This window comes from Mesoplodon mirus (assembly GCF_964341445.2).
Source record: "Mesoplodon mirus genome assembly, chromosome: 18".
Lineage (NCBI taxonomy): Eukaryota > Metazoa > Chordata > Mammalia > Artiodactyla > Ziphiidae > Mesoplodon > Mesoplodon mirus.
The window spans coordinates 19,672,002-19,693,548 of NC_138994.1; the positions used below are offsets into that span (position 1 = coordinate 19,672,002).

A 21,547-nucleotide genomic window follows, 5' to 3' on the forward strand; every position below is an offset into this window, starting at 1 on the left:
GACTGGTGTGGCTTAGAAACAAATGAGCAGAGGCACTTCTAGAAGAAATAATGCAGGAGTATTTATTTAGAGAGGTGGATTGTCCCGTGTCACTTGGTCACACTAGAGAGCCACCCAAGTTTGAACAGTGAGGGCGCAGACGAGTCTTCCTCCTCGGTGACAAGCTGTCTGAACAAGGAGCCAGCGTGCGTCGGGTCATCTGCTCGGGAGAGTGCCGGGGGGACAGCAGCCTGCCGCTGTACGTAGAGGAAAGTGCCTTAGCGTCTACTGGACCCCCGGCCTGCTCGCCCTGCACTCCGCTTGGGGTCCACACGGCACACACAGCAGATCTGAGAAGCACGGACAGCTCTAGAAGGGGACTCTGCTCTTAGTCCAGGTTGGGAAAGGACACGGGCAGAAGGAGATTGTAGTACGTGACGCAAGTAAAATCTGAAGCTGAGGACTGCAGGAAGAGGTAACGTGTACCTTCTCTCCATGGTTGGTGCCTCTCGTGCGGGTAGAGCTGAAAGGTCAGTTACTTGAAGCAGAAGCGGAGAGTTGTGAGGGAAAGGTACAGCACAGGCCTGGGCTTACAGAGTGGGAGGCTTGTGCAAAAACTTTTTTTTTTTTTTTTTTTTTTACTACCATCTCCCAAGTTTTAAAACCAGATGTTTGACGGAGGATTTTGGATCTTACTGGGTTTGATGGCAGGGAATATGGAAAGGATACCTGGCGAATATTTTGTCTAATCAGAAAGCAAACAAGGATTAAATGCTGGAAGGAGGCAAGCTGTTGGAGCTCTCAGACACATGCGTACACAACACACTTCAGAAATACCCAGGAGGACTCCCACAGGCTTAACGGGTGGCAGCCTACTGAAACAAAACGTGTGTTAACGAGAACATGTAAACTTGAGAAAGCACATTTCCTTGTATTTCCCACCCGACTAAAAGAAATGAGAGGTGAAACCATCACTGGAACAAAGCAATTGTTTTTCCAAATAAGTACAGTCATAGTGCAGGGTTAGCAGTTAACTCTCTTACCCTATTGAACACAAGAAGTATTCTCCATCCCGTCCTGCGTATTTGCTGCAGCCTGAGATACATTTCTATTATGAGGCTACTTGATAGTGTCAGTGGGCATCTCTTAAAACCTCGTGTTAGCTCAAGCTAGTAACACCGTGTACTTCTATATTGCGCCGCCATTAAAAGCAGCACTTAGTGCATTCTGTCATTTGGTTCTTTATTGGTTATTTAAAGGGGGGCTGATCGGGTGGTTTGGTGGGAGATGGGGCAGGATCGATGGGGATGAACCTCTCGTTCTGTGCACTAACCTGGGCTCTGGTTTCGATGCTTCTGCCAGCTGATTTGGCCTTTCGAGTGCTTGTCATGCTCAGTGGAAGAAGTCCAAACCTCCAAGACAAGATGAGGGCGTTTCAGTAGAAGGACCAGGAAGCTTTGGGGCCCCGGCAGGAACCACTCAGAATCATTACCTGATCTGACTTGACGCTAGTGGCAGTATGTTATGGGCTTCCTGGGAGCTGAACGTACTGCTCCTGGGGGTGAAGTGATTCTCTGTACCCGTCACCAATCCAAAGAGAACCTGCCAGACAAGAGGGCGGAGCACAGTAACAGGCTGGGTGTTGTACTGTCCGCTTAAAAGAAAATTCTGTCAGTAATCAATCACTACTCTGCTTCTAACCATCCTTTTGGGGAAATGCTCTTTGGAGTGTGTTAATGCTCCAAGATTACCTTTATCACTGCCCACAGGTCAGAATCTCCAGTCGAATAGCTCTTTGATTGTATTCCTCTTTCTGAGGCCTTGATAAAACCTGAATAGCCCTTATTCACAACTAAGGGGTCATCCCAGGGTTGCCTCAGCCCTGAGGTTTCATCTAATCCTCTTTTCGGCCCCTGTAACGACTCAGCTCTGTGTCTTGGCCCCTCTCCCTGCTGTGTCCTGGAGCATCCTGTGCTGGGCAGGTCTGTGCTGTAACCTGAGCCCCTGTTCTCCCTGGGCTTACAGAAGTCTGCTGCACCAGGCGGTTGAGGTTGCCTTGGAGGTGCGGCGTGAAAACGTCCAGGTCAAACGGGTCAATGAGCGCTTCAAGGTAGTCAGCCACTTTCTCAACTCTGAAAAAAGGATCGAGTGGGTCATTTGCCACGTTTTGTAGGACAGAAACCAATCTTTGGGTGTTGTAATGCTAGACAAGCCCTGGAACTGGGTCTGTTCTCCTTAACTGCTGGCTTAGCCCCAGTTGTCACTGATCATTGAGCTTAAATGATCCTCAGGAGTTTTCACCTGATGGGATGTCTAAGCCCAGTCCACAACTTCCCCAGGTTGTTTCTGGGGAGGGTACCGGAGGCTCAAATTACACCCAACAGTTGGTAGGCTGACTCAGAAGAGAGGCATGAGATTCCACGTACTACACTTGACTGTGGAGTCTATCCAGCAGGTGGTCGTTCTTTATCTTGCTGGTAACATGAGCCCTTACTGTTGAAAACAAACACAACTGATGGGCAACGTGAGGCTGACTCCAGTGGCTTCCCAGCAAAGGGCTGTGCAGGTTTGGAAGAGATGCACGGGAGGGTGAGCATACCTACCCGGGGTCCTGTTTGCTGCGGCCACTCTTCATGTCTTCACCCTTGGTCGTCAGAACGATGTTGAGATAACGCAGATCGTAAAGCAGCTGCAGTGCCCGATTCTGGGTCATTGGAAATGCACCTTCTTTCTGCAAATGAATTTCCCGTCCCCACCCATTAAGGGAGATGGCTTGTTATCTGAGAATAAACAGCTTCAGGGTTTGGCTGCTGGTTATTTCAGCTGGTTATTTCAGAAGCTTTTTATACTCAGAAGGCCAGTTTAACCTCATAACAACAACAAAAATAAGTTATGCTAGATACCTGGACTTGAAACACCTAATGGCAGGGAAGAGACCCGGCCCTTAAAAAAAGGTCTCAGGTGCTGTAGACATTTTAAAAGAAAAAAGCTCCTGGCATGAAGGAGAGGCCTTTTGAGGAAACTCAGGAGAGAAGACTTAATCTGAACTCCTTCGCAAGTCAGGAGCTGGTCCTGTCTGAAAACTGTTGTAATGCGATGGGAGTACACGCCAAAGGCAGAGGGCTGCGGAGCACTGCGGGTGAGGAGGGCTGGGCGACTGGAGCGCCCCACCGCGGGTCTGCTGTGCTTTGCTACTGTTCCTGAGCCTTCGCACTACCCTCCACCCCCGCAAGCAGCGCACGTGACCCCGCTGCATCCTGAGGAAACAGGTTAATGATCTGCCCAAAGCCTGCAGGGACCACGTGGCAGTGCTGGGCTTGGAAAGCAGGTCTTTTTAAAAAAACTTTGAGGCTTTCATCCTCGCCACTGGTACGGAACTGCCTTTTCAGTGATGACCAGCTTGACCCTTGGGAATGGGTGTGATTGAAGTCGGGGAGCTGGAAGCCACTACCGATTAGATAGCAGGGCAAGTGGTCCTTATCACCTGGAATCCCTGGGTGTGAACCGCCCAAACCCAAGAAAAAGCTACAGTTTTTGTTTTTAAGGGGAAAAAATTCACACACCTACCTTCACCTGTTTTTCTTCTGAGAGTTTCTCATAGGCAGCTACTACTTGAACCAGACAGCTTTTCAGCATCTCCTGTAGTGTCACCTTGGGCAAGGCATGGCCTCCAACCCGATTAATTTCCTGGCATAAGCTCAACAGGAAGGACTGTACATACCAGGACGGCTAAAAGAACAAAGGAATGTCCAGTTGCCAACTTGCACCAACGCAGCGAGACGGGCTAAGAGTGGATTCATTTACCCTACCTAGGCTTATACGCCAGGACCTTGACCCCTCCAGTCAGCCCCCCTCAGAGCAGACCAGTGAACAGATACAAGTGACGTCTGCTGTCATTTCCTTGGTGGCCTGGCACCCTGTTTTCCATTGCTGTTTCCACTTTAGGGTGAGTGGTTCTCTAATTAGCAGAGTCTGTGCTGCAAAAGGCAAGACTCATGAACTGACTCCTCGAACAGTCTCCTCTTTACTTGGCCCTACACCCTCTTTGCCCCCAGAGTAGAAAGTTACACGTGTTACTTGCAGCCCTTCCTCAGAAGCTGTATGCTGAATGATTATTTCCCAAGTCTCGGTCCTTTCCACAGAGCAGGTTTTCCCCTTACCAGTGGGGGGCCCCTCGTGGTGGCCCTTACTTACCTGGACAGGCAGTCGGATCTTGGACGTGACGCTGCTGCCAGACTCTGCTTCCTCCTGGATTTCTAGTTCATCCCAACTGGTGGCCGTGGCCAGGACTGAGCCAGCGTCATCTAAAAGTAATGACTGGGTGAACCCATGAGCCAAAACCTGGTAATAGAGAGCAGATATCCGTATAGGCCACTCAGATCCTTTGTGGAGTTTGTTTCAAACTACTTGAGTCATCTTGAGACCAGCTTCTGCTGCTTGCGCTGTGTGTGGGATGGCGAGTGGCACACGTCCCTTTTCTTCTAACTGCTGATGCCAGCAACGGGAATTTGGTTGCCAACTACCCTACAGATGTCAGGGGCCACCTCTTAAGTTAGACACCAGTGGAGACGATGATATTTAGGTTAAAGAGCAGAAAACAGAGACCCTTGTCCAGGGAGAAAGTCTTTCATTCTCATCAGATGGAAGGAAAAAAACCCAGGGTTTCTGTCTATAAAATGTAGGCTAAAACGAATGGAAACGTTTTTACATTTGAGCTACCTGGCAGAGATAAATGAAAATAACTGTGTGAAATAAGAATTGTTATTCCCTTACTATTGAAAGGCCTTATTGAGCTTGGCCGGCCTGGACTATGACAAAAAGGGGGCAGAAATGGGGATTGCCTGGCAGGCACAGGAGGAATACGTTTACGTGTCACTCACTTTCACAACCGCCGAGCTCCAGACCCTGTAGCCCATCACGCTGTGCTGTAAGAGGAGCTCCTTCACTTCCTGCCACTTGGCCTGCATGGGAATTATTTCCTGAGTTTTCCCCTTCCCCTGTTTTTTCAGAGCCCTAGAATCCCTTGCTGGTTTCTCGGTGCTCCCTGATTTTCCCAAGATACACTGCTTCAGGTGGGGACACAGTTCTCCCAGTGACTGGCAGAGTCTGGCCATGAAAAGGACCGAGTGTAGCTTGACCCCGTCGAGAGCGTCCTGCTGCCCTTGTATAGCCTGCCGGATGCTCTGCAGCTCCGCCTGGATGCAGTCCGTGATGTGCCTGACACAGGCCGTGGAGTGCATCTGCAGCATCTCCTGCACGGTCCCCGCGTCTGCGTACCTGTCAAAGGCACAGTTCCTGGCTTGCGCGGGGGAGACGTCCTTGGGGGGTGACGGGTCACCAGAGGGAAGGTAAGCCAGGAGGTCCTCCAGTTTCACCTTCAGTTTCGAATCTAGGGCAGAACAGAAGCTCTGTACACAAGGGCTAACGGCTTGTGCTTTCATGGAGAGCCCACTGCCCGGAAATTGAGCCCGGTTTGACACGCTGACCCAGGCAGCATCGGGAGGCAGGTCGCTGGGACTCTCGGACCAGAGGAAGAGAGCCATGTTATGCTCAAACTGGAGGTGCTTATTTGAGCTGGAGCTGCTGATGCTACTTTCAAGTTCCCGCAAGGCTGAAATGAGGAGCCCTTTGGAGCTACTGGAGATGGAGTCAAAGCCTTCTTTTGTCAGAGTCTGAAAGCAAAGGAGAGAAGAGTTCTTCAAATCCCAGTTCTTTCCAGGAAACCTCAAAACCAGAGCACTAAGTGGCAATCTGTCCCAACATCCAGCGTTCTCCGCCACGCTCAGAAAGATGGCATGGTGGTGGCAGAGAACAATGTCGTCACTGATGGACGTGGACATGTTCCCAACCACCCGACAGAGGCCTGGCCTCTTTTTCAGCACCAGAATCTGTTCATCTTTATGGCTCATTATCCAGAAGAGTCAGCCCTGGAGTAAGTCGGCAGGGAAAGAATATACTTAGCAGGTGGCGGGAATCTCCCCAGACAATCAAAAGATCACACCGGGACTGGCCACCGAACAGCTGGACCACGCGATTTCCCACCTCACCTGCAGTCGGTCAAGGAACAGCTGCTGCATCAAATCCTCCCAGAACAAGAGAGGCCTGTCCAGAAGCCGCCGACAGATCACATCCCAGCTGTGATGGATCGACTCATTGGCAAGTAACTCCCACATGGCATCCCGGATTGCCGCGAGACCTTTCATGCTCGTCACGTACATAAGCAGGTTGCTGATCCCATTTTTAATGTCTTCATTACACCTGCAACAAAATCATTTTTCTTGGGCTTCATTAGTTTTGTGGTTTTCACACCTTTATTAAGAAAAATAGCTGGACTCCACTTGAAAACCTCTTACCTGGGTCGTTCTATGTAAATATCTATTATGTATCAGAGTGTTTATAAATATATAAACACTTCAAGGAGTTTGGGATTAACTTATTCACACTACTGTATATAAAACAGGTAAACAAGAATCTACTGTACTGCATAGGGAACTATATTCAATATCATGTAATAACCTATAATGGAAAACAATCTGAAAAAGAATATATATATGTATGTATAACTGAATCACTTTACGCTTGAAACTAACACAATATTGTAAATTAACTATACCTCAATTAAAAAAAACAAACACACACAACACTGCACTAAATAAAAGCATAGGAGTGGCAGAACTCTAACGTAAAGAGGGTCTAAAATCCCCTACGTCACATGTTGAAAGACAAATTCCCTCTTGGTTCTCCCAGCGGGGGCTAAGCGCCGTGAGGGTAGTGAGAGACGGCTGAGGTGGGGCTGGCCTGACCCAGAGCACCATCCACACGATCAGGGCTCTCCCTCCTTCCTGTGGTCACAGGAGAGGCTGGGTGGGTCCTGTCCCCCGCCAGGAAAGCTCTGGCTACTTACATGTGGATCCACTTCTGCAGCGTGTCTTTCAGGTACTCCTGGCTGATGGGACGCGCAAGCGTTCGGAGAGCCGGCTGGAACTCGACGACGGACGCAGGCAGGTGTTTGAACCAGCTGCACAGCTTCATGTCCTCCTGCAGGACACCAATGCCCTTTCCTAAGGAGAGGGCCAAGGGAGAGGTCATCGGGACCATCCTTTGAACAGCAAACTAATAAAGGACCTGGAAGGAATTTCCAAAAATCATCCAGTCTTCCTCTGGGCAGCTGGACTAGACCCCTGAAATAGGGGGAAAAAGAAAGCACAGAGTCCAGGCCTCCCCTCATCAGGGAGGGAGTGTGGCAGCTTCCCTCCAACTCTGCCATCCTATTGGTTGAGAAGGCAACGGACAGAGAGGAAAGGAATGGGGGAAAAAAGAGAAAGGAGGAAAATGAGGGCTATGTAATGCTTGGCATTTTATATGTAGAACTTCCATTGCAAGTTCTTCCGTTGGGAGAACTTCCGCTGAAAGGTAAAAGTAAGCCAGAAATGAGACTGTTTAATACACATCTCTGTCTGAAAATGACCTCCGGGCTGTCACCACATTCTGCTCGTTTCCCTTCTACCTTTGGCTGTGCCTCCTCCGTCTGACCTCTGAGTTCTGGAGTTTCCTGAGGCTCAGTCCTCCGTCATCCTCTCCTCTTACTGATGATGTCATCCACCCCAAGGCCTCAAACAACAGCCACTGCAGACGCACCGTGTGTGTCTCCCCGGCCAGACCGCTCACTGCTCTCTTCTGGACCCACAGTCGCCTCTCCACTCCACATTCCCACTCCAAGGTCTCAGCTGTTTCCAAGGCAACATTTTCAAAAGTAAACTCAGCAGCCCTTTCAAACCAACTCCTTGTCAAACCCTCCTACACTGTCAGTGGGAATGTAAATCGGTGCAGCCACCATGGAGAGCAGTATGGAGGTTCCTTAAAAAACTAAAAATAGACTTGTCATATGATCCAGCAATCCCACTCCTCGGCACATATCCAGAAAAGACGAAAACTCTAATTTGAAAAGATGCACGCACCCCAATGTTCACTGCAGGACTATTTACCACAACCAAGACATGGAAGCAACCTAAATGTCCGTGGACAGATGAATGGATAAAGAAGATGTGGTACATATGTACAATGGAATGTTACTCAGCCATAAAAAAGGATGAAATAATGCCATTTGCAGCAACATGCATGGAGCTAAGGTTATCACACTAACTGAAGTAAGTCAGAGAAAGACAAATATCGTATGACACCACGTATAGTGGAATCTTAAAAAATGATACAGACGAGCTTATTTACAAAACAGAAAGACTCACAGACATAGAAAACAAACTTATGGTTACCAGAGGGGAAAAGGGTGGGGAGGGATAAATGAGGAGTTTGGGATTAGCAGATACAAACTACTATATATAAAACAGATAAACAACAAGGTCCTCCTGTATAGCACAGGGAACTATATTCAGTATCTTGTAATAAACTGTAATGGAAAAGAAGCCTAAAAAGAATATATAACTGAATCGCTTTGTTATACACCAGGAACTAACATTGTAAGTCAACTATACTTCAATAACAAAACACAAAACCCCTTTCTAGTAAACTTGGACGCCTTCCTTCCACACCCTCCGCAGCCAATCCCTCACCAAATTGTCTGCTCAACACATGTCGGAGCTGCCCAATCAGCTCCATCTCTACTGCCCCCATCGTCTGTCACCTGGTTCATGGTGAGCTCTTAGCATCCACTCCAGCCCCAGGGGGGAACCACAGGCGCATAAAAGCCAAACGCATTTAATTCCAACTGGGACAAATGCTGCCAAATAAAAGTACAGGGTGCACGGGAACATATAACAGGAGGACCACCAAGTCTGGAAGGTCCTAGAAGGCTATCCACTGCTCTGTTCACACAGCGCTGTATATTCTCTGGTCCCAAATGATAAACTGGCCACGTGTCTTCTCATGCTACTCCTCCCCTCACCCACTTCCCCTCAGCTTCCCCTGCTTTTTTTCAGTTCCTCATATACTAACATCCTCCTTGCCTCAGGACCTTTGCACCTCCTCTTCCTTTTGCCTGGAACTCTCTTCTTTTGCCTGACTACCTCTTACTCAACCTTCAGGTTTCACTTTAAATATCCTGTCCCCAAGGAAGTCTCTGGCCTTGGTCCCTCCATTCAGTGCTACCAAGTCAAGTCGTACTCTGCCTTTATAGCAATGACCAATATTGATAGTAAGCAGATATCTGCATATCCACAAGTTCAACCTGCCTCTACCACTAGACTCTGACCTCCATGAAAGTGGGTCCATATCCATCCAACTCACTGCTGTATCCCCAGAGCCCAGCACAGTAGCTGGCTGATGGCAGATGCTCAGTAAATGAATGAACCAGAAAATAAAAGCGGTTGGCTAAGAGCTTACCAGTAGGATGCTGGCCTGTGACGTTGTCCAGAGTAGAGAGGAGCCTGCCACATGGCAGGGATGGATCTGGCAGCAGACCTTCCGGTAGAGTGTAGAAAAGAGCGTGAGCTTGGTTCAAAGTGGTGGCCAGCAACTCCACTAATGAGCAAATCTGAGACTTGACACCAGCACCTACGAAGAGAAGCCATCCTCTTTTACCAATTTTCCTTCAGTAAAGTTAGAAACAGAGAACGCTGTGGAAGCTTCGGCCTCCCTCAGCTGGTTCTGCTCCATCCCCGTGTTTACGGCCCAAACTGTGGAGAGCAGCCATACCCACCGTGGTGCTGCTGGTTGAGCAGTTTCTGAATAGCTGCCTTTCTGGCCAACAGGAAGTCCGCTAGGGCTTGGCGCGGAGAACTCTCTTCTAAGAGCATCACAGAGCACAGGGCCTCGGCCACGGCTTGGTCGGACACGGCTTGGCACGTGAGCAGCATCTTGCTCTCGTGCAGGATGGCTGACCTAGAGAGATGATGACAGAGGTCACAGGGAGCTTTTTACATCTTGGGAGAAGAACCCCAGTACATCAGAAAAGGAGACACGCTCCATAAAATTGGAGTGGTGGAGTACGGCCATCACCAGAGAAGGTCTTTTTACCGGAAGTGGCTGGCCGCCGCCAGCTGCTGGATGAGTATAGGGAATCGGGAGAGGACAGGGCTGTATCGGGAACTAGAAGAATCCAGCTGGAGCAGCTTGTGTAGGTGGCAGCAGAGCAGGTAGAGCTGTGTGGCGTGGAGATACCGAGAGGCCTCCATGGAGCTCCAGATCTTCTCAGGAATTTCTAGCAGTAGCTTGATCTGGGCAGCCATGCTGTAGAACTTCTCCTGGGACGGCTGCTGTGGCTGCGGGGAAAGGCACAGAGCTAAGTCAGGACCAACAAAAGCAAGGTCAGTGTGGGGCCGGCTAGGGGAGAAGTATGGGGCTATTTGGAGGGTACAAAGCTTCCACGAAGCCAGATTCAATGCCGCTCAGCAAGGCACCAAGGTTCGTGTAGCAGAATTACTGGAGTCAAGCTTTTCCTACCGGTTGCACCTTTGCTCCATCCCATGGAGGGGCATCTGGTCATTGCACAGACAGGGTATCAGGGAGCCAATGCTCCGCCCCTCGAGTGAGCGCTCCCCTTCCCTCGTTTGGCGCTCGGCCTCCCTACATTCTCTCCTGCTGCTCTGAGGGCATTGTGGGCTTCTTTGCTGGCTGCTCCTCTTCGCCGACCTTCCACCAGATCCTCGCGTTCCACTCATCTCGGTCTGTCCTCTTCCTTCACGATTCTCCTCCCTGAAGCGCCAGCTCCAGGCAGATCACCACCGCATCTCCTAGTCCTCCCGCTGCCCTGAACCCCCGTCGAGCCTCTTCTGCCGCTGCCAGACATCTCCCCTTGGAACTTTCGCTGCTATTCTATAATCAGTGTATCTAAAACTAAATTCATCTCCCTACCAAAAACTTTAGCCATCTGACCTCCCTCAGCATCTTCACATATACCATCACTCTGGCCCCAGATCCCAGGAAATTCAGGTCCTTCTGATGGTTCTGTCCACATCTCTACGACCTAGGTTTCTGCTACCACTTCCATGATTCTACTGCAAGTCATCATCTCACACTTCGCTGAATCCAAAAACATTTCGCTTGCGCTGTGTTCACTCTCTGTCCCCTCCAACCTATCCTTTTCCTTTGCTGTCAAGTTAACCTTCTTCACAGGCCATTTAGATCGTATCTTTGCTCAGTTCTAGAAGGCTCCTTACTGCCTAGTATCTTAGCCTGGTGGTCAAGGGTTTCCTGTCTTTCCACTGCTTTCTTCCAGGGACCCATTTAAAAAAAAAAAAAAACTTATTTATTTGGCTGTGCCGGGTCTTAGCCGCGGCACATGGGATCTTAGTTGCGGCACGCGGGATCTAGTTCCCTCACCAGGGATCGAACCCAGGCCCCCTGCATTGGGAGCACGGAGTCTTAACCGTGTTTAAGATTGGACCACCAGGGAAGCCCCTCTAGGGACCCTTGAATCCATTGGTTCTCATGTGTGGGGAGGAGGATTTCATCCCCCAGGGAACATGTGGCAATCTCTGGGGACATTTCTGATTACCACAGTGGGGGACTGGAGTGCTACTGGCATCTAGTGGGAAGAAGCCAGGGATGCTTCTAAACATCCCACGATGCCCTGGATAAGCATCTCCAACAAGGAATGATCCAGTTCAAAATGTCACCAAGGTTGACCAACCCTGCTTTAATCAAATTGACACTTGGTTTTAATTGTGTTCACATACTCCACACCCCTATTCCAAATCTCATTTATCCTAAACGCCTCTCCTGAGGACTCAAGCCTGAAGTGACTTCCTTCAGAATTCTTATGGTAAATGTACACAATTATTCTGGGAATCAATCACCCATTATCCTAAAATGTCTTCTTCTGCTATTCTAAATTGTTTACATTTTTCTCATCAACTTTTCATGGATTTAATTTCTCAACTAGATTGTAAGCTCCTTTAGAGCAGAATTCTGATTCTTTGTGCCTTGGACACAGAAGGCACTCAAATTTTTGTGGGTTTGACTGAGAATAAATAAGATATAACAGGAATAAAAATAAATGTTTCCAAAAACAAGCCAGCACAAATTAGCTTAGGGAGGGATGAAGTCTCTCATTTCAGAAATTAGCGAAGAATTTCCAATCTTCTATGGTTCTATCGTGTGAGCCCAGCCTAATGACCTGCATTTTTCTAAAACCCAGACTATTAAAAAGCTCCAAACTGGAGCTAAACTGTACTTTTGCAGTGTCTTCTTCCACGTCGCTGCAAGGATCTTCTCCCAGGTTTAAGGACAAGTGTTTACCTTTCTCACTCTCCACACCCTTTCACTTTGCCACCCTAAGTCAACGTTCTTTAGGAGTACAAAAGGCTGCTCCACTATTAGGATCAGCAGTCTTCCACGTTGGGTCTAATCATTAGCGTCTGCGGGTGGGGGGGAGGCAGGGGGAACACTTCGGATCACCTGATTAGAATAACCTGAGTTCCTTAAGATGCAAATGTTCCGCTATTAAAAGACGAGAGGGGCTTCCCTGGTGGCGCAGTGGTTGAGAGTCCGCCTGCCAATGCGCGGGACGCGGGTTCGTGCCCCGGTCCGGGAGGATCCCACATATGCCGCGGAGCGGCTGGGCCCGTGAGCCATGGCCGCTGGGCCTGCGCGTCCGGAGCCTGTGCTCCGCAATGGGAGAGGCCGCAACAGTGAGAGGCCCGCGTACCGCAAAAAAAAAAAAAAAAAAAAAAGATTTAAAAAAAAACATTTAAAAGACAAGAGCTTGGTGGCTGGTTACTAGCCTCCAACGACTCCCACAGAGGGTAGCAGAGCTCTTTGGGGCCGTGGGAGTTATTCTTGGGAGTGGGGTGGGGACGGGGCTGGGAGGAAGATTGGGAGGAGGAAGGAACGACTTGGAGGGAAGGTGTCAACACGGGAGAACTCTGTTCCAGGAACAATGTCAGGAAACGTGATACAGGGAACAAGTTGAACTGTCTAGCGAGAGACCCCTGGCGTCTCCATCTCAGGTGGGAAGACAAGCCCGGCGACCCCACGGGTGAGGTGAGGGGGGCGAGGCCCGGAAGCGCGGGAAGGCTCCTGAGGAGACGGCCGAGGGACCGTGGAGAACGGGTCAGCAGCAAGGGAAGGACCGCGGGCGTCCCCCCAGGAGCCGAGCGCAGGGGGCGGCGGGGGCTCTTCCTGAGGCAGGTGAGGCCCCGCCAGGGGCGCCGACCGACCCGCGGGGGTGGGAGCGGCCGGGCCGGGGGCGGGGGCCCGGGGCTGACCTGCGGGTCCCGCGGCGGCCGGGGCGCGGCCGAGCCGGCCTGGCGGAGGCGGGCGCAGTACTGGTCGGTGGCCTTCACGGCGCCCACCAGCCCCTCGGCGCAGCGGCGCATCTGGCCGATGGTGTCGGCCGCCTCGATCAAGTCGCGGTACCGCTCGCCCACCATCTGCCGCAGCTCCTCCTTCTTGTGCTCGATCTCGGCCCGAACCTGGCGCTCAAGCCCGCGAATCTCCTCCGCGCCATGGCTCTCGAAAAGCGCCGCGGGGTCCCGCAGATCCAGCCGCTTCAGAGCGGGGGAGGTAGCCGCAGCTGCCATGATGGACCCGTCAGCCGCCCAACAGGGTACTTCCGCCCGGCGGCCATCTTGGTTGGGGGCGGAAGCGCTTCCGGCCCGCTGAGGGCCATGCTTGTTCGGGGCGCACCGGGGCGGCCGAGGGGCTGGACAGCCGATGGGCGGCATTTTTTTAAAGGAAAACTGTGGTTGTTGATTCGTGAAGGCTGGCAGTTCCTCTGCGGGTCCATCCTCTCGTGGATCTGAAGCCCTTCCCAGCGCGGTGGAGCCTTTCCAAGTCGGAGGTAATTATAACCAAGCGCCCGCGGTCTGATTGTAACGACTTCTCGGGATGCTCGGGTCCCTCATTAGGTCTATCGCGGCCCCGGGACAGGGGTCCTTCTCCTGAGACGGCGCAGTTGCACTCTCGGCCGGTCCCCTTCCCTTAGGCTCCCTCGGCCGCCCCTGTGTCCTGGCCGGGCTGGGGAGCCGGGTGGGCGCACAATGCTGACCGTAGGTGCTGGACCCTCACCCCTGGCTCTCGGCGTGCAGCCTTCTGGGGCGTCCTTGTTATTCGTTGTTTACTCTGGTCATCCACCGAATGCAATGTTAGGAAAAGGGAAGCGTGAGTCCGTTTTTGTTCACTGGAAAGTAACTTCACAGACGCTCTGGACCGGGCCTGAGCGCCGGGACAGGCTGTCCCTTAAGGGGTGTGTGCGCGCTCGTTTGCTTCTGGTTTTCTTTTGTTGTTGGTTATTTCTTTGGGGTTTTCGTTTTGTGTTTCAAACCAGTGTTATACCATCAAAGATGTTTTCCCTGATATAACCTTACACTGGCACCAGTCTGGAGAGGAGGGTAGTGGGCAGTGAGGAAACGACCCAAATGCCTGAGGAAACAACGCCTGGGGGTGGGGCAAGGGAGCCGGGTTGGGGGGAGGACGCCTAACACTGACTCAGTGATAATGAAACTTGGAGAGTGTGGCCTGTCTCTTCTAAGTATTTCCAAGACCCTTCATTAAAAAAAAGCATTTATTATTGAAGATTTCATATCCACACTAATGTAAAGAGAATGGTATAATGGGTCCATCAGCTGGGTTTTATACTTACTAAGTCACGGTCAGTCTCATGTATATCCCTACCCACTCCCTCTCCCTCCCACCACCTCCATTATTTTGAGGTGAATCCTGTAAATAAACCATTCATTTATAATATTCTAGTTTACATCACAGTAGCCCTACGATCTAGGGAATTTTACAGGTGGATAACCTGGGCCCCAGAGAGGCAAACAGATTTTACTCAGTGTCATTTTCAAAGCCTGTCCACAAAATGCTCCGATACACTTCAGCCCTGCAGAGTAGGTAGGAATAGTTATTCTATGCATGACAAAAAACCAGAGAAACTTATTTATTCCTGCCCAAGTCACATGGTTACTAAGGGACAGAATCAGCCCTTAGACCTAGAATTCTGAATTTCTTTTCTACTTTGTCACACGACTTCCCACAAACTCAGAGCACTCCCTGGTGGCAGGAGTGCACTTTGCTGTCACTGCAGTGCCATATTCTGTAGGGACACTTGTTGGTGTTTGACTTCCCACCACCTGCAGAACCTCTTTTCTGTGTTTGAGAAAATTACCGCCTTACGGCAAGATCTGTTCCCCTTACAGCTGAGCTGGGATCAGCCAATCAGACACAACCACCTAGGACTTTATTATTTTTTTTATAAAGATACTACTCATTCATTCATTCATTCATTCATTTATGGCTGCATTGGGTCTTCGTTGCTGCGTGCAGGCTTTCTCTGGTTGCGGCGAGTGGGGGCTACCCTTCATTGCGGTGTGTGGGCTTCTCACTGCGGTGGCTTCTCTTTTTGCAGAGCACGGGCTCTAGGCGCGTGGGCTTCAATAGTTGTGGCTTACGGGTTTAGTTGCTCCGCGGCATGTGGATTTTCCCGGACCAGGGCTCAAACCCGTGTCGCCTGCATTGGCAGGCGGATTCTTTTTTTTTTTTTTTTTTTTTTTTTGCGGTATGCGGGCCTCTCACTGTTGTGGCCTCTCCCGTTGCGGAGCACAGGCTCCGGATGCGCAGGCCCAGCGGCCATGGCTCACGGGCCCAGCCGCTCCGCGGCATATGGGATCCTCCCAGACCGGGGCACGAACCCGTATCCCCTGCATCGGCAGGCGGACTCTCAACCACTGCGCCACCAGGGAGGCCCGGCAGGCGGATTCTTAACCAGTGGGCCACCAGGCAAGTCCCACCTAGGGCTTTATAGATGGAGAGCTAGTGATGTCAAGGAACAGGGACAGTGGAGACTTCGTTTTGATGGTGACAGAGGCGTCCCCTGCAAACATCCAGTCTCCAGGGGCACCAGAGACATTGAATCCAGCTGCAGCGCTCAGCTGCCAGTGCCGGCGGTGGTGCTGGTGACAGCCATGGGTGACCACAATGATGTCCTCACCAGAATCGCCCTGAGGCGATCCTGTCCCTGTCTGTTCGCTGAGCCCGGTTCCCCAACTTTCCCAGAGATTCTATGAGTCGTCTGATAACTTACTGATAAATTTCATTTCTTTGAAAAGCAAAAACACTTTCAATTGCTTGCCTTAGAGACCCTAACTGACCCAGACTCCCCGAGTTTCCAGCTCCACGAGAGTTTGGCTGGCCTCTTTCAAACGGCAAGAGGGAGGAATGTGAACAATCAGCTAGGGTTTGCACGGGGTGGCCGGCACTTGCGCACACACCTGTCATTTCAGGTAGAGGAAAGGCAAGCTCGTCAGCTGACATCACCGCAGAGTGTGTTCTGAAGGCAGGGCTTTCCCTACCCCTTCTCTCTGCTTCCCTAGCCAAGTTCACCGGGCTGCCCTGAAGATGCCACTGTTGCTCTTCTGCTTGCAGTTCCAAGTGCCTAACAGAGGCTGTTACCAAACCGGCTTCTTGCCTGGGTGCTGCGAAAGCTCTGTCTTCGACTCTTTATTCTCCACATCTCCTTTCCCATTCCCCCGGCATTGAAGAGGCAGCCCTTTCTTCTTCCTTCTGCGTTGTCGCCCCATAAAACCAGGATGTGGGCAAAGAGCTCAGCTTCAGGAGCTGGGCAAGGCACTGGGCTGAACCAGGGGCAGATCGTCTTTTTTTTTTTTGTCTCTGGGAGGCACACAAGTAAGAGGCACCTCCTCATTTTATTGCCATCTTTTAATTTTGGTTTAGAGATGAGTGCGTATGTGTGTATCTTGTGGCAGCTCTTGATGTCAGATTTTCTTCCTTTCACGTTAAATCTTTTTGGGTAGAATTTTAAGCATCCACTATTTAAGTTCGAGAGATTACATGTAGATCACCCTGGGCTCCTGAAGTCAAACCTAGGCATTCTGCCAGTTATAATAGCTGTGGTTTGGAGCACCACCTAGGCACTCTGCATGTATCTTTAATTCTCGCAATAATTCTATAGCATAGGTGGTCTTACACTCATTTGATTGGTAAAACAAGGTCCAGCAGAACCAAGGCGTCCGTCTGAGATTACACAGGTAGCCAGCGGCAGAGTGTGTCTTCAGATCCCAGTTAGTTTGACTCTGCAGTCCTTGATCTTTGTTGTATCGTTAGCTTCAAAGAAAATTTCAGAACATCAAGAGCTAGAAGAGCCAAACAATTCTGAAGCAAAATTCAGATGGTACCCACACTGCTTCCTGCCCTTTGCCTAAAGGTGGGGCTTTACAAGTACAAGCAGGGACTTCCCTGGTGGCGCAGTGGTTAAGAATCCGCCTGCCAGCGCAGGGGACACAGGTTCGATCCCTGGCCCAGGAAGATCCCACATGCCGCGGAACAGCTAAGCCCATGCGCCACAACTACTGAGCCTGCGCTCTAGAGCCTGTGAGCCACAACTACTGAGCCTGCGTGCCACAACTACTGAAGCCCGTGTGCCTAGAGCCCGTGCTCCGCAACAAGAGAAGCCACCGCAGTGAGAAGAAGAGTAGCCCTGGCTCGCAGCAACTAGAGAAAGCCCGCGCACAGCGGTGAAGACCCAACGCAGCCAAAAATAAATTTAAAAAATAAATTTATTAAAAAAAGAAAAGCACAGGAAGTTGGGGGACCCAAGCTGGAGTGGCTCTCCAGTGATTTGGGGGGCAGATGACACATGGGGTGGCCATGCCTGGGAGCCAAGTTGTCGGCATGCTCGAGGGCTGTCTTTTAAAACTGGGAGCGTGTTCTGATAGTTTCACTTTCTCTGGGCCCATCAGCACTGTTATCTCACTCAGAACATCGAGGGGGCGGATCTCTCCCTACTTTTTAATAGAAATATAGCAAGCAAGCCAGCATGATGCCTAAAATAGAATGGTTTTTTGAAAACAGATTTTTGCAGCTACCACATGTCCTCCTCCTTTTATGCATCATGTGGTCTAGCATCTGGACCTTGGCTCCCTGACTAAATGATTCAATAAATATTTGCAAAATGAGTGAATGGCGTCATACATATATGTCACATAATCACAAAGTATCTGCTCAAAGGACGCATTGGAAAAGGCAAAATAATCTTTTGCCATCAGTTGCCTAATAGCTGAAATACTAAAAGCAGTAAGACAGTTTTCACCTATGTCACAGCCCCTTCGATGCCTTGTTTCAATACCTCTTCTTTTAGGGAAGGTAGCTGCGTCTCTGGCCTGTCAGTGTGCAGTATGAAGCGTGAAGCTGCTGAGTCTTACATCTGTCTGTACTCGGATGATGTTGGAGGGAAGCCTGTTTTCTCATAGGATGAAGAGGGAATGGGGGCTGGGCACACCAGAGGAGAGATGATAAATGGAAGAGCCAGAGTAACTGAGGAAAATTAAAATAAATTTAACTCGGGCTCAGCTCGGAGAAATGGCAAGGGAGAAAGCAAGATGGTAGAAAAAGAAAACGGAGAGGAATCTGACAACAAATTAACAGAGGGCAAAGCAAAGAAAGGGAAATTTGATCTGGTAGAGGATAGACTGTGTCAGTAAAAGGAGTGTGAGGGGCCGGACAGAAGATTGAGTTACGCACTGCCGCCCGTGTGATTGAGACATTTGGTGTTTGCCCTTCCCTTGGCTGACATGCCAACGGGATAAGAGAGCCTCATGAGAGGTAGTCTTAACATCTTCATGTCAATGTCTATCAGTCTGTGTCACCTGGAGGTGACATTTGTCATAGAAGGGATGGCTATTTGACTTAACTGTTTGCAGATAACTGAGACCCTGCCTTCAACAAATAGCCCGGCAGGCGTCACACCTGATAGAGGAAGCCTGGATGTCTGGGCTACACACATTCTCAACACCTTGACTAGAAAGGGTGATATCGGGGCTTCCCTGGTGGCGCAGTGGTTGAGAGTCCGCCTACCGATGCAGGGGACACGGGTTTGTGCCCCGGTCCGGGAGGATCCCACATGCCGCGGAGCGGCTGGGCCCGTGAGCCATGGCCGCTGAGCCTACGCGTCTGGAGCCTGTGCTCCGCAACGGGAGAGGCCACAGTGGTGACAGGCCCCTGTACCGCAAAAAAGAGTGATATCGAAAAATCACACTCCAAGCATTTTACCCTAAATTAGTGTGTATTTGAGTACCTCCTGTTGTAACTAGCTCTGTGTTGGATGCTGTGGAGGATATAAAAGGTATCTGATGAAAAGCCAATGATTCTGACACAAGCTCTCACTTCTTTTCAAGTCTCCTACACTGTCTTTCCCCCTTCCCCACCATTCCACCCTAGCTGATGAGCCTTCTCACAGATATGGAGAAAACAGAAGTAATCAGGAAAGTCCTCATGTTAAATCTACTAAATCTAACTCTGGGTCTCACCCCTCCCACCTCTCAAAGATCTCACCCCCTTCTCTCTCCTCCATAATTTTCTCCTTCTCAGCTAGATTGTTCCCATTATCTCAGAAATATTCCCTAGTGTCTCCTGTTCTATAAACATGCTCTTTTGTCTCCCAGTCTCCTTCCAGCCCCCGCCCATTTCTCCTTTCCTCATCACAATGGATGGTCTTGTCCTTTGGTCATTGCTGTCTCCACAAGGCGCCTCCCATTCTCTTCTCCAACTCCATCCATTAGGGATCCTCGCATCATCACTGCATCCACTAAAAGACCTCCCTCCCCATCTTGTCAGTTTCGGTAGTGACTTCTCAGTTTTTGGACCTTTCAGCAGCACGGCTGACCTGCCCCTTGTTGACACAGTTGCCTTTTGATTTCTCCTTAGACACGCTCCACTAGCTTTCCTCTTACCTCACTAGGCCTGTCTTCTCAATCACTTTTGCTGGCTCTTCTTCCTTTGTGTGACCTCCTAATGTTGGATGGACCCAGGCTCAAGCCTTAGCACTGGTCTCTTCTTGGTCTTCAATCCCTGTCTAGGTGATTCCATCCTGTCCTATCGCCTAAAGAGTTACAGGGTTACTCCAGTGGTTCAGATGGAAATTATGATGGCAGTGGAAATGGAGAGAACGGAACAGATGTTTGCAGATGACTCCGACATTTGTTACTCCAGCCCTGTGCTCCTGGATTATATATACATCTAGCCACCTCCTTAGACTCTCCACTTGGATGTCTAAGAGAAGTCTCAAATCTAACACGTCCGGGGCTTCCCTGGTGATGCAGTGGTTGAGAGTCCGCCTGCCGATGCAGGGGATACGGGTTCGTGCCCCAGTCCGGGAAAGATCCCACATGCCGCGGAGCGGCTGGGCCCGTGAGCCATGGCCGCTGAGCCTGCGCGTCCGGAGCCTGTGCTCCGCAACGGGAGAGGCCACAACAGTGCGAGGCCCGCATACCACAAAAAAAAAAAAAAAAAAATCTAACACGTCCAAAATAATAATTCTCTTCCTGCCATCCATCCTGAACTCTTCTCCAAGTCACTATCTCAGGAAGTGGCACCACCCAGTTATTCCTGGCTAAAACCCAGGAATAATCCTCCATCCCTCTCTCTCACTATCCACACCCAGTCCATCTACAAATCCTATAGACTCTTCCTCCAAAACAGGGGTTGATGCAATTAAACTATGAAGAGGCAGATAGTCAATGGGTTTTGCAGGCCCTGTGGTCTCCATTACAACTATTCTACAAGGCCACTGTAGCAGGAAATCCCCAGTAGACAGTACGTAAATGAATGGGCGTGGCTGAGTTCCAATAACATTTCATTGACAAAAGCAGGCAGAGGGCCAGTTTTGGCCCATGGACAATAGTTTGCTGACCCCAGATCCAAAATATATCCCTGTCCTTTTCCATCTCCACTGTCACTACCCGAGTCCAGGTCATCAGCTTCTCATCTGAGCCACTCGGATTACCTTTCTTTTTCTTTTAGTTTTTTTTTTTTGGCCACCCCACGTGGCACGCAGGATCTTAGTTCCCAGAGCAGTGATCGAACCCGCGCCCCCTGCAGCGAAAGCACGAGTCTTAACCACTGGACTGCTGGAGAAGTCCCTCAAATTACCTTCTAATTCTCCCTGTTTCTACTCCTGTCCCTTTAGTGACTCTCCTCACTATAAAAGCAAGCTGAATCTTTCAAAAGTATAAATCAGGCCTTGTGTGTCCCCTGCTTCAAACCTCCAGTGGCTTCCCAGCCCTCTGGGTCAGGTTCCACCTCCTGTCAAAGACCTTCAAGACCCTGCATGACCTGGCCCCATCCGATCCCACCCCTCTGTCGCTCTATTCCAGCCTCACTGGTCTTCTTTCTGTTTCATAAACAAGGCTTGGTTCACTCTTTTCTAAGGCCTTTGCTCTGGCTATTTCTTTTACCAGATCTTCACATGGCGGTTGCCTCCTCTGAGAAGCCTGCCTGGGCCACCCCAATCTAAAGTAGGAAACGTTAATGTTTATAAAGTGCTCACTAAATGTCAGCCAGTGTTAAAAACTCTGAATATGAATTACCTTATTCAGTTCTCACAAAAAGCCCTCTGAACTAGATCCTGTTCTTTTTTTTTTTTTTTTTACATCTTTATTGGAGTATAATTGCTTTACAATGGTGTGTTAGTTTCTGCTTTATAACAAAGTGCATCAGTTATACATATACATATGTTCCCATATCTCTTCCCTCTTGCGTCTCCCTCCCTCCCACCCTCCCTATCCCACCCCTCTAGGTGGTCACAAACCACCTAGCTGATCTCCTTGTGCTATGCGGCTGCTTCCCACTAGCTATCTATTTTACATTTGGTAGTGTATAT

General features: G+C 50.1%; 1 protein-coding gene across 3 annotated transcripts; it reads right to left on the minus strand.

Annotated features, from left to right (window-relative positions):
* Window positions 1-36: 36 nt before the first annotated feature.
* Window positions 37-13,499, minus strand: COG1 (component of oligomeric golgi complex 1). Of its 3 annotated transcripts, none has more exons than XM_082605174.1 (14): window positions 13,140-13,499; window positions 9,949-10,193; window positions 9,632-9,813; window positions 9,316-9,486; window positions 6,884-7,040; window positions 6,027-6,237; window positions 4,860-5,651; window positions 4,174-4,320; window positions 3,547-3,708; window positions 2,583-2,710; window positions 2,003-2,111; window positions 1,472-1,581; window positions 1,313-1,391; window positions 37-851 (listed from the first exon to the last, which is right to left on the minus strand). In XM_082605174.1, the coding sequence occupies exons 1-14, from the start codon at window positions 13,452-13,454 to the stop codon at window positions 837-839; spliced, it is 2,823 nt and encodes a 940-aa protein (XP_082461300.1). In that variant the 5' UTR covers window positions 13,455-13,499; the 3' UTR covers window positions 37-836. The 3 variants fall into 3 exon arrangements, with proteins under 3 accessions (XP_082461300.1, XP_082461301.1, XP_082461299.1); XM_082605175.1 differs by having other exon boundaries at window positions 37-854; XM_082605173.1 differs by having other exon boundaries at window positions 37-236; window positions 13,140-13,489.
* Window positions 13,500-21,547: the final 8,048 nt, after the last annotated feature.

What these genes read in the sequence shown, in the direction of transcription:
- COG1 (XM_082605173.1), bottom strand. Translation starts at nt 13,454, where the DNA reads ATGGCAGCTGCGGCTACCTCCCCCGCTCTGAAGCGGCTGGATCTGCGG. An exon ending in CACAGGCCAGCATCCTACTG is followed by an intron (nt 7,041 to 9,315) that starts GTAAGCTCTTAG and finishes CCCTCTCCTTAG; the next exon opens with GAAAGGGCATTGGTGTCCTG. An exon ending in GGAGCTCGGCGGTTGTGAAA is followed by an intron (nt 4,321 to 4,859) that starts GTGAGTGACACG and finishes CTCTATTACCAG; the next exon opens with GTTTTGGCTCATGGGTTCAC.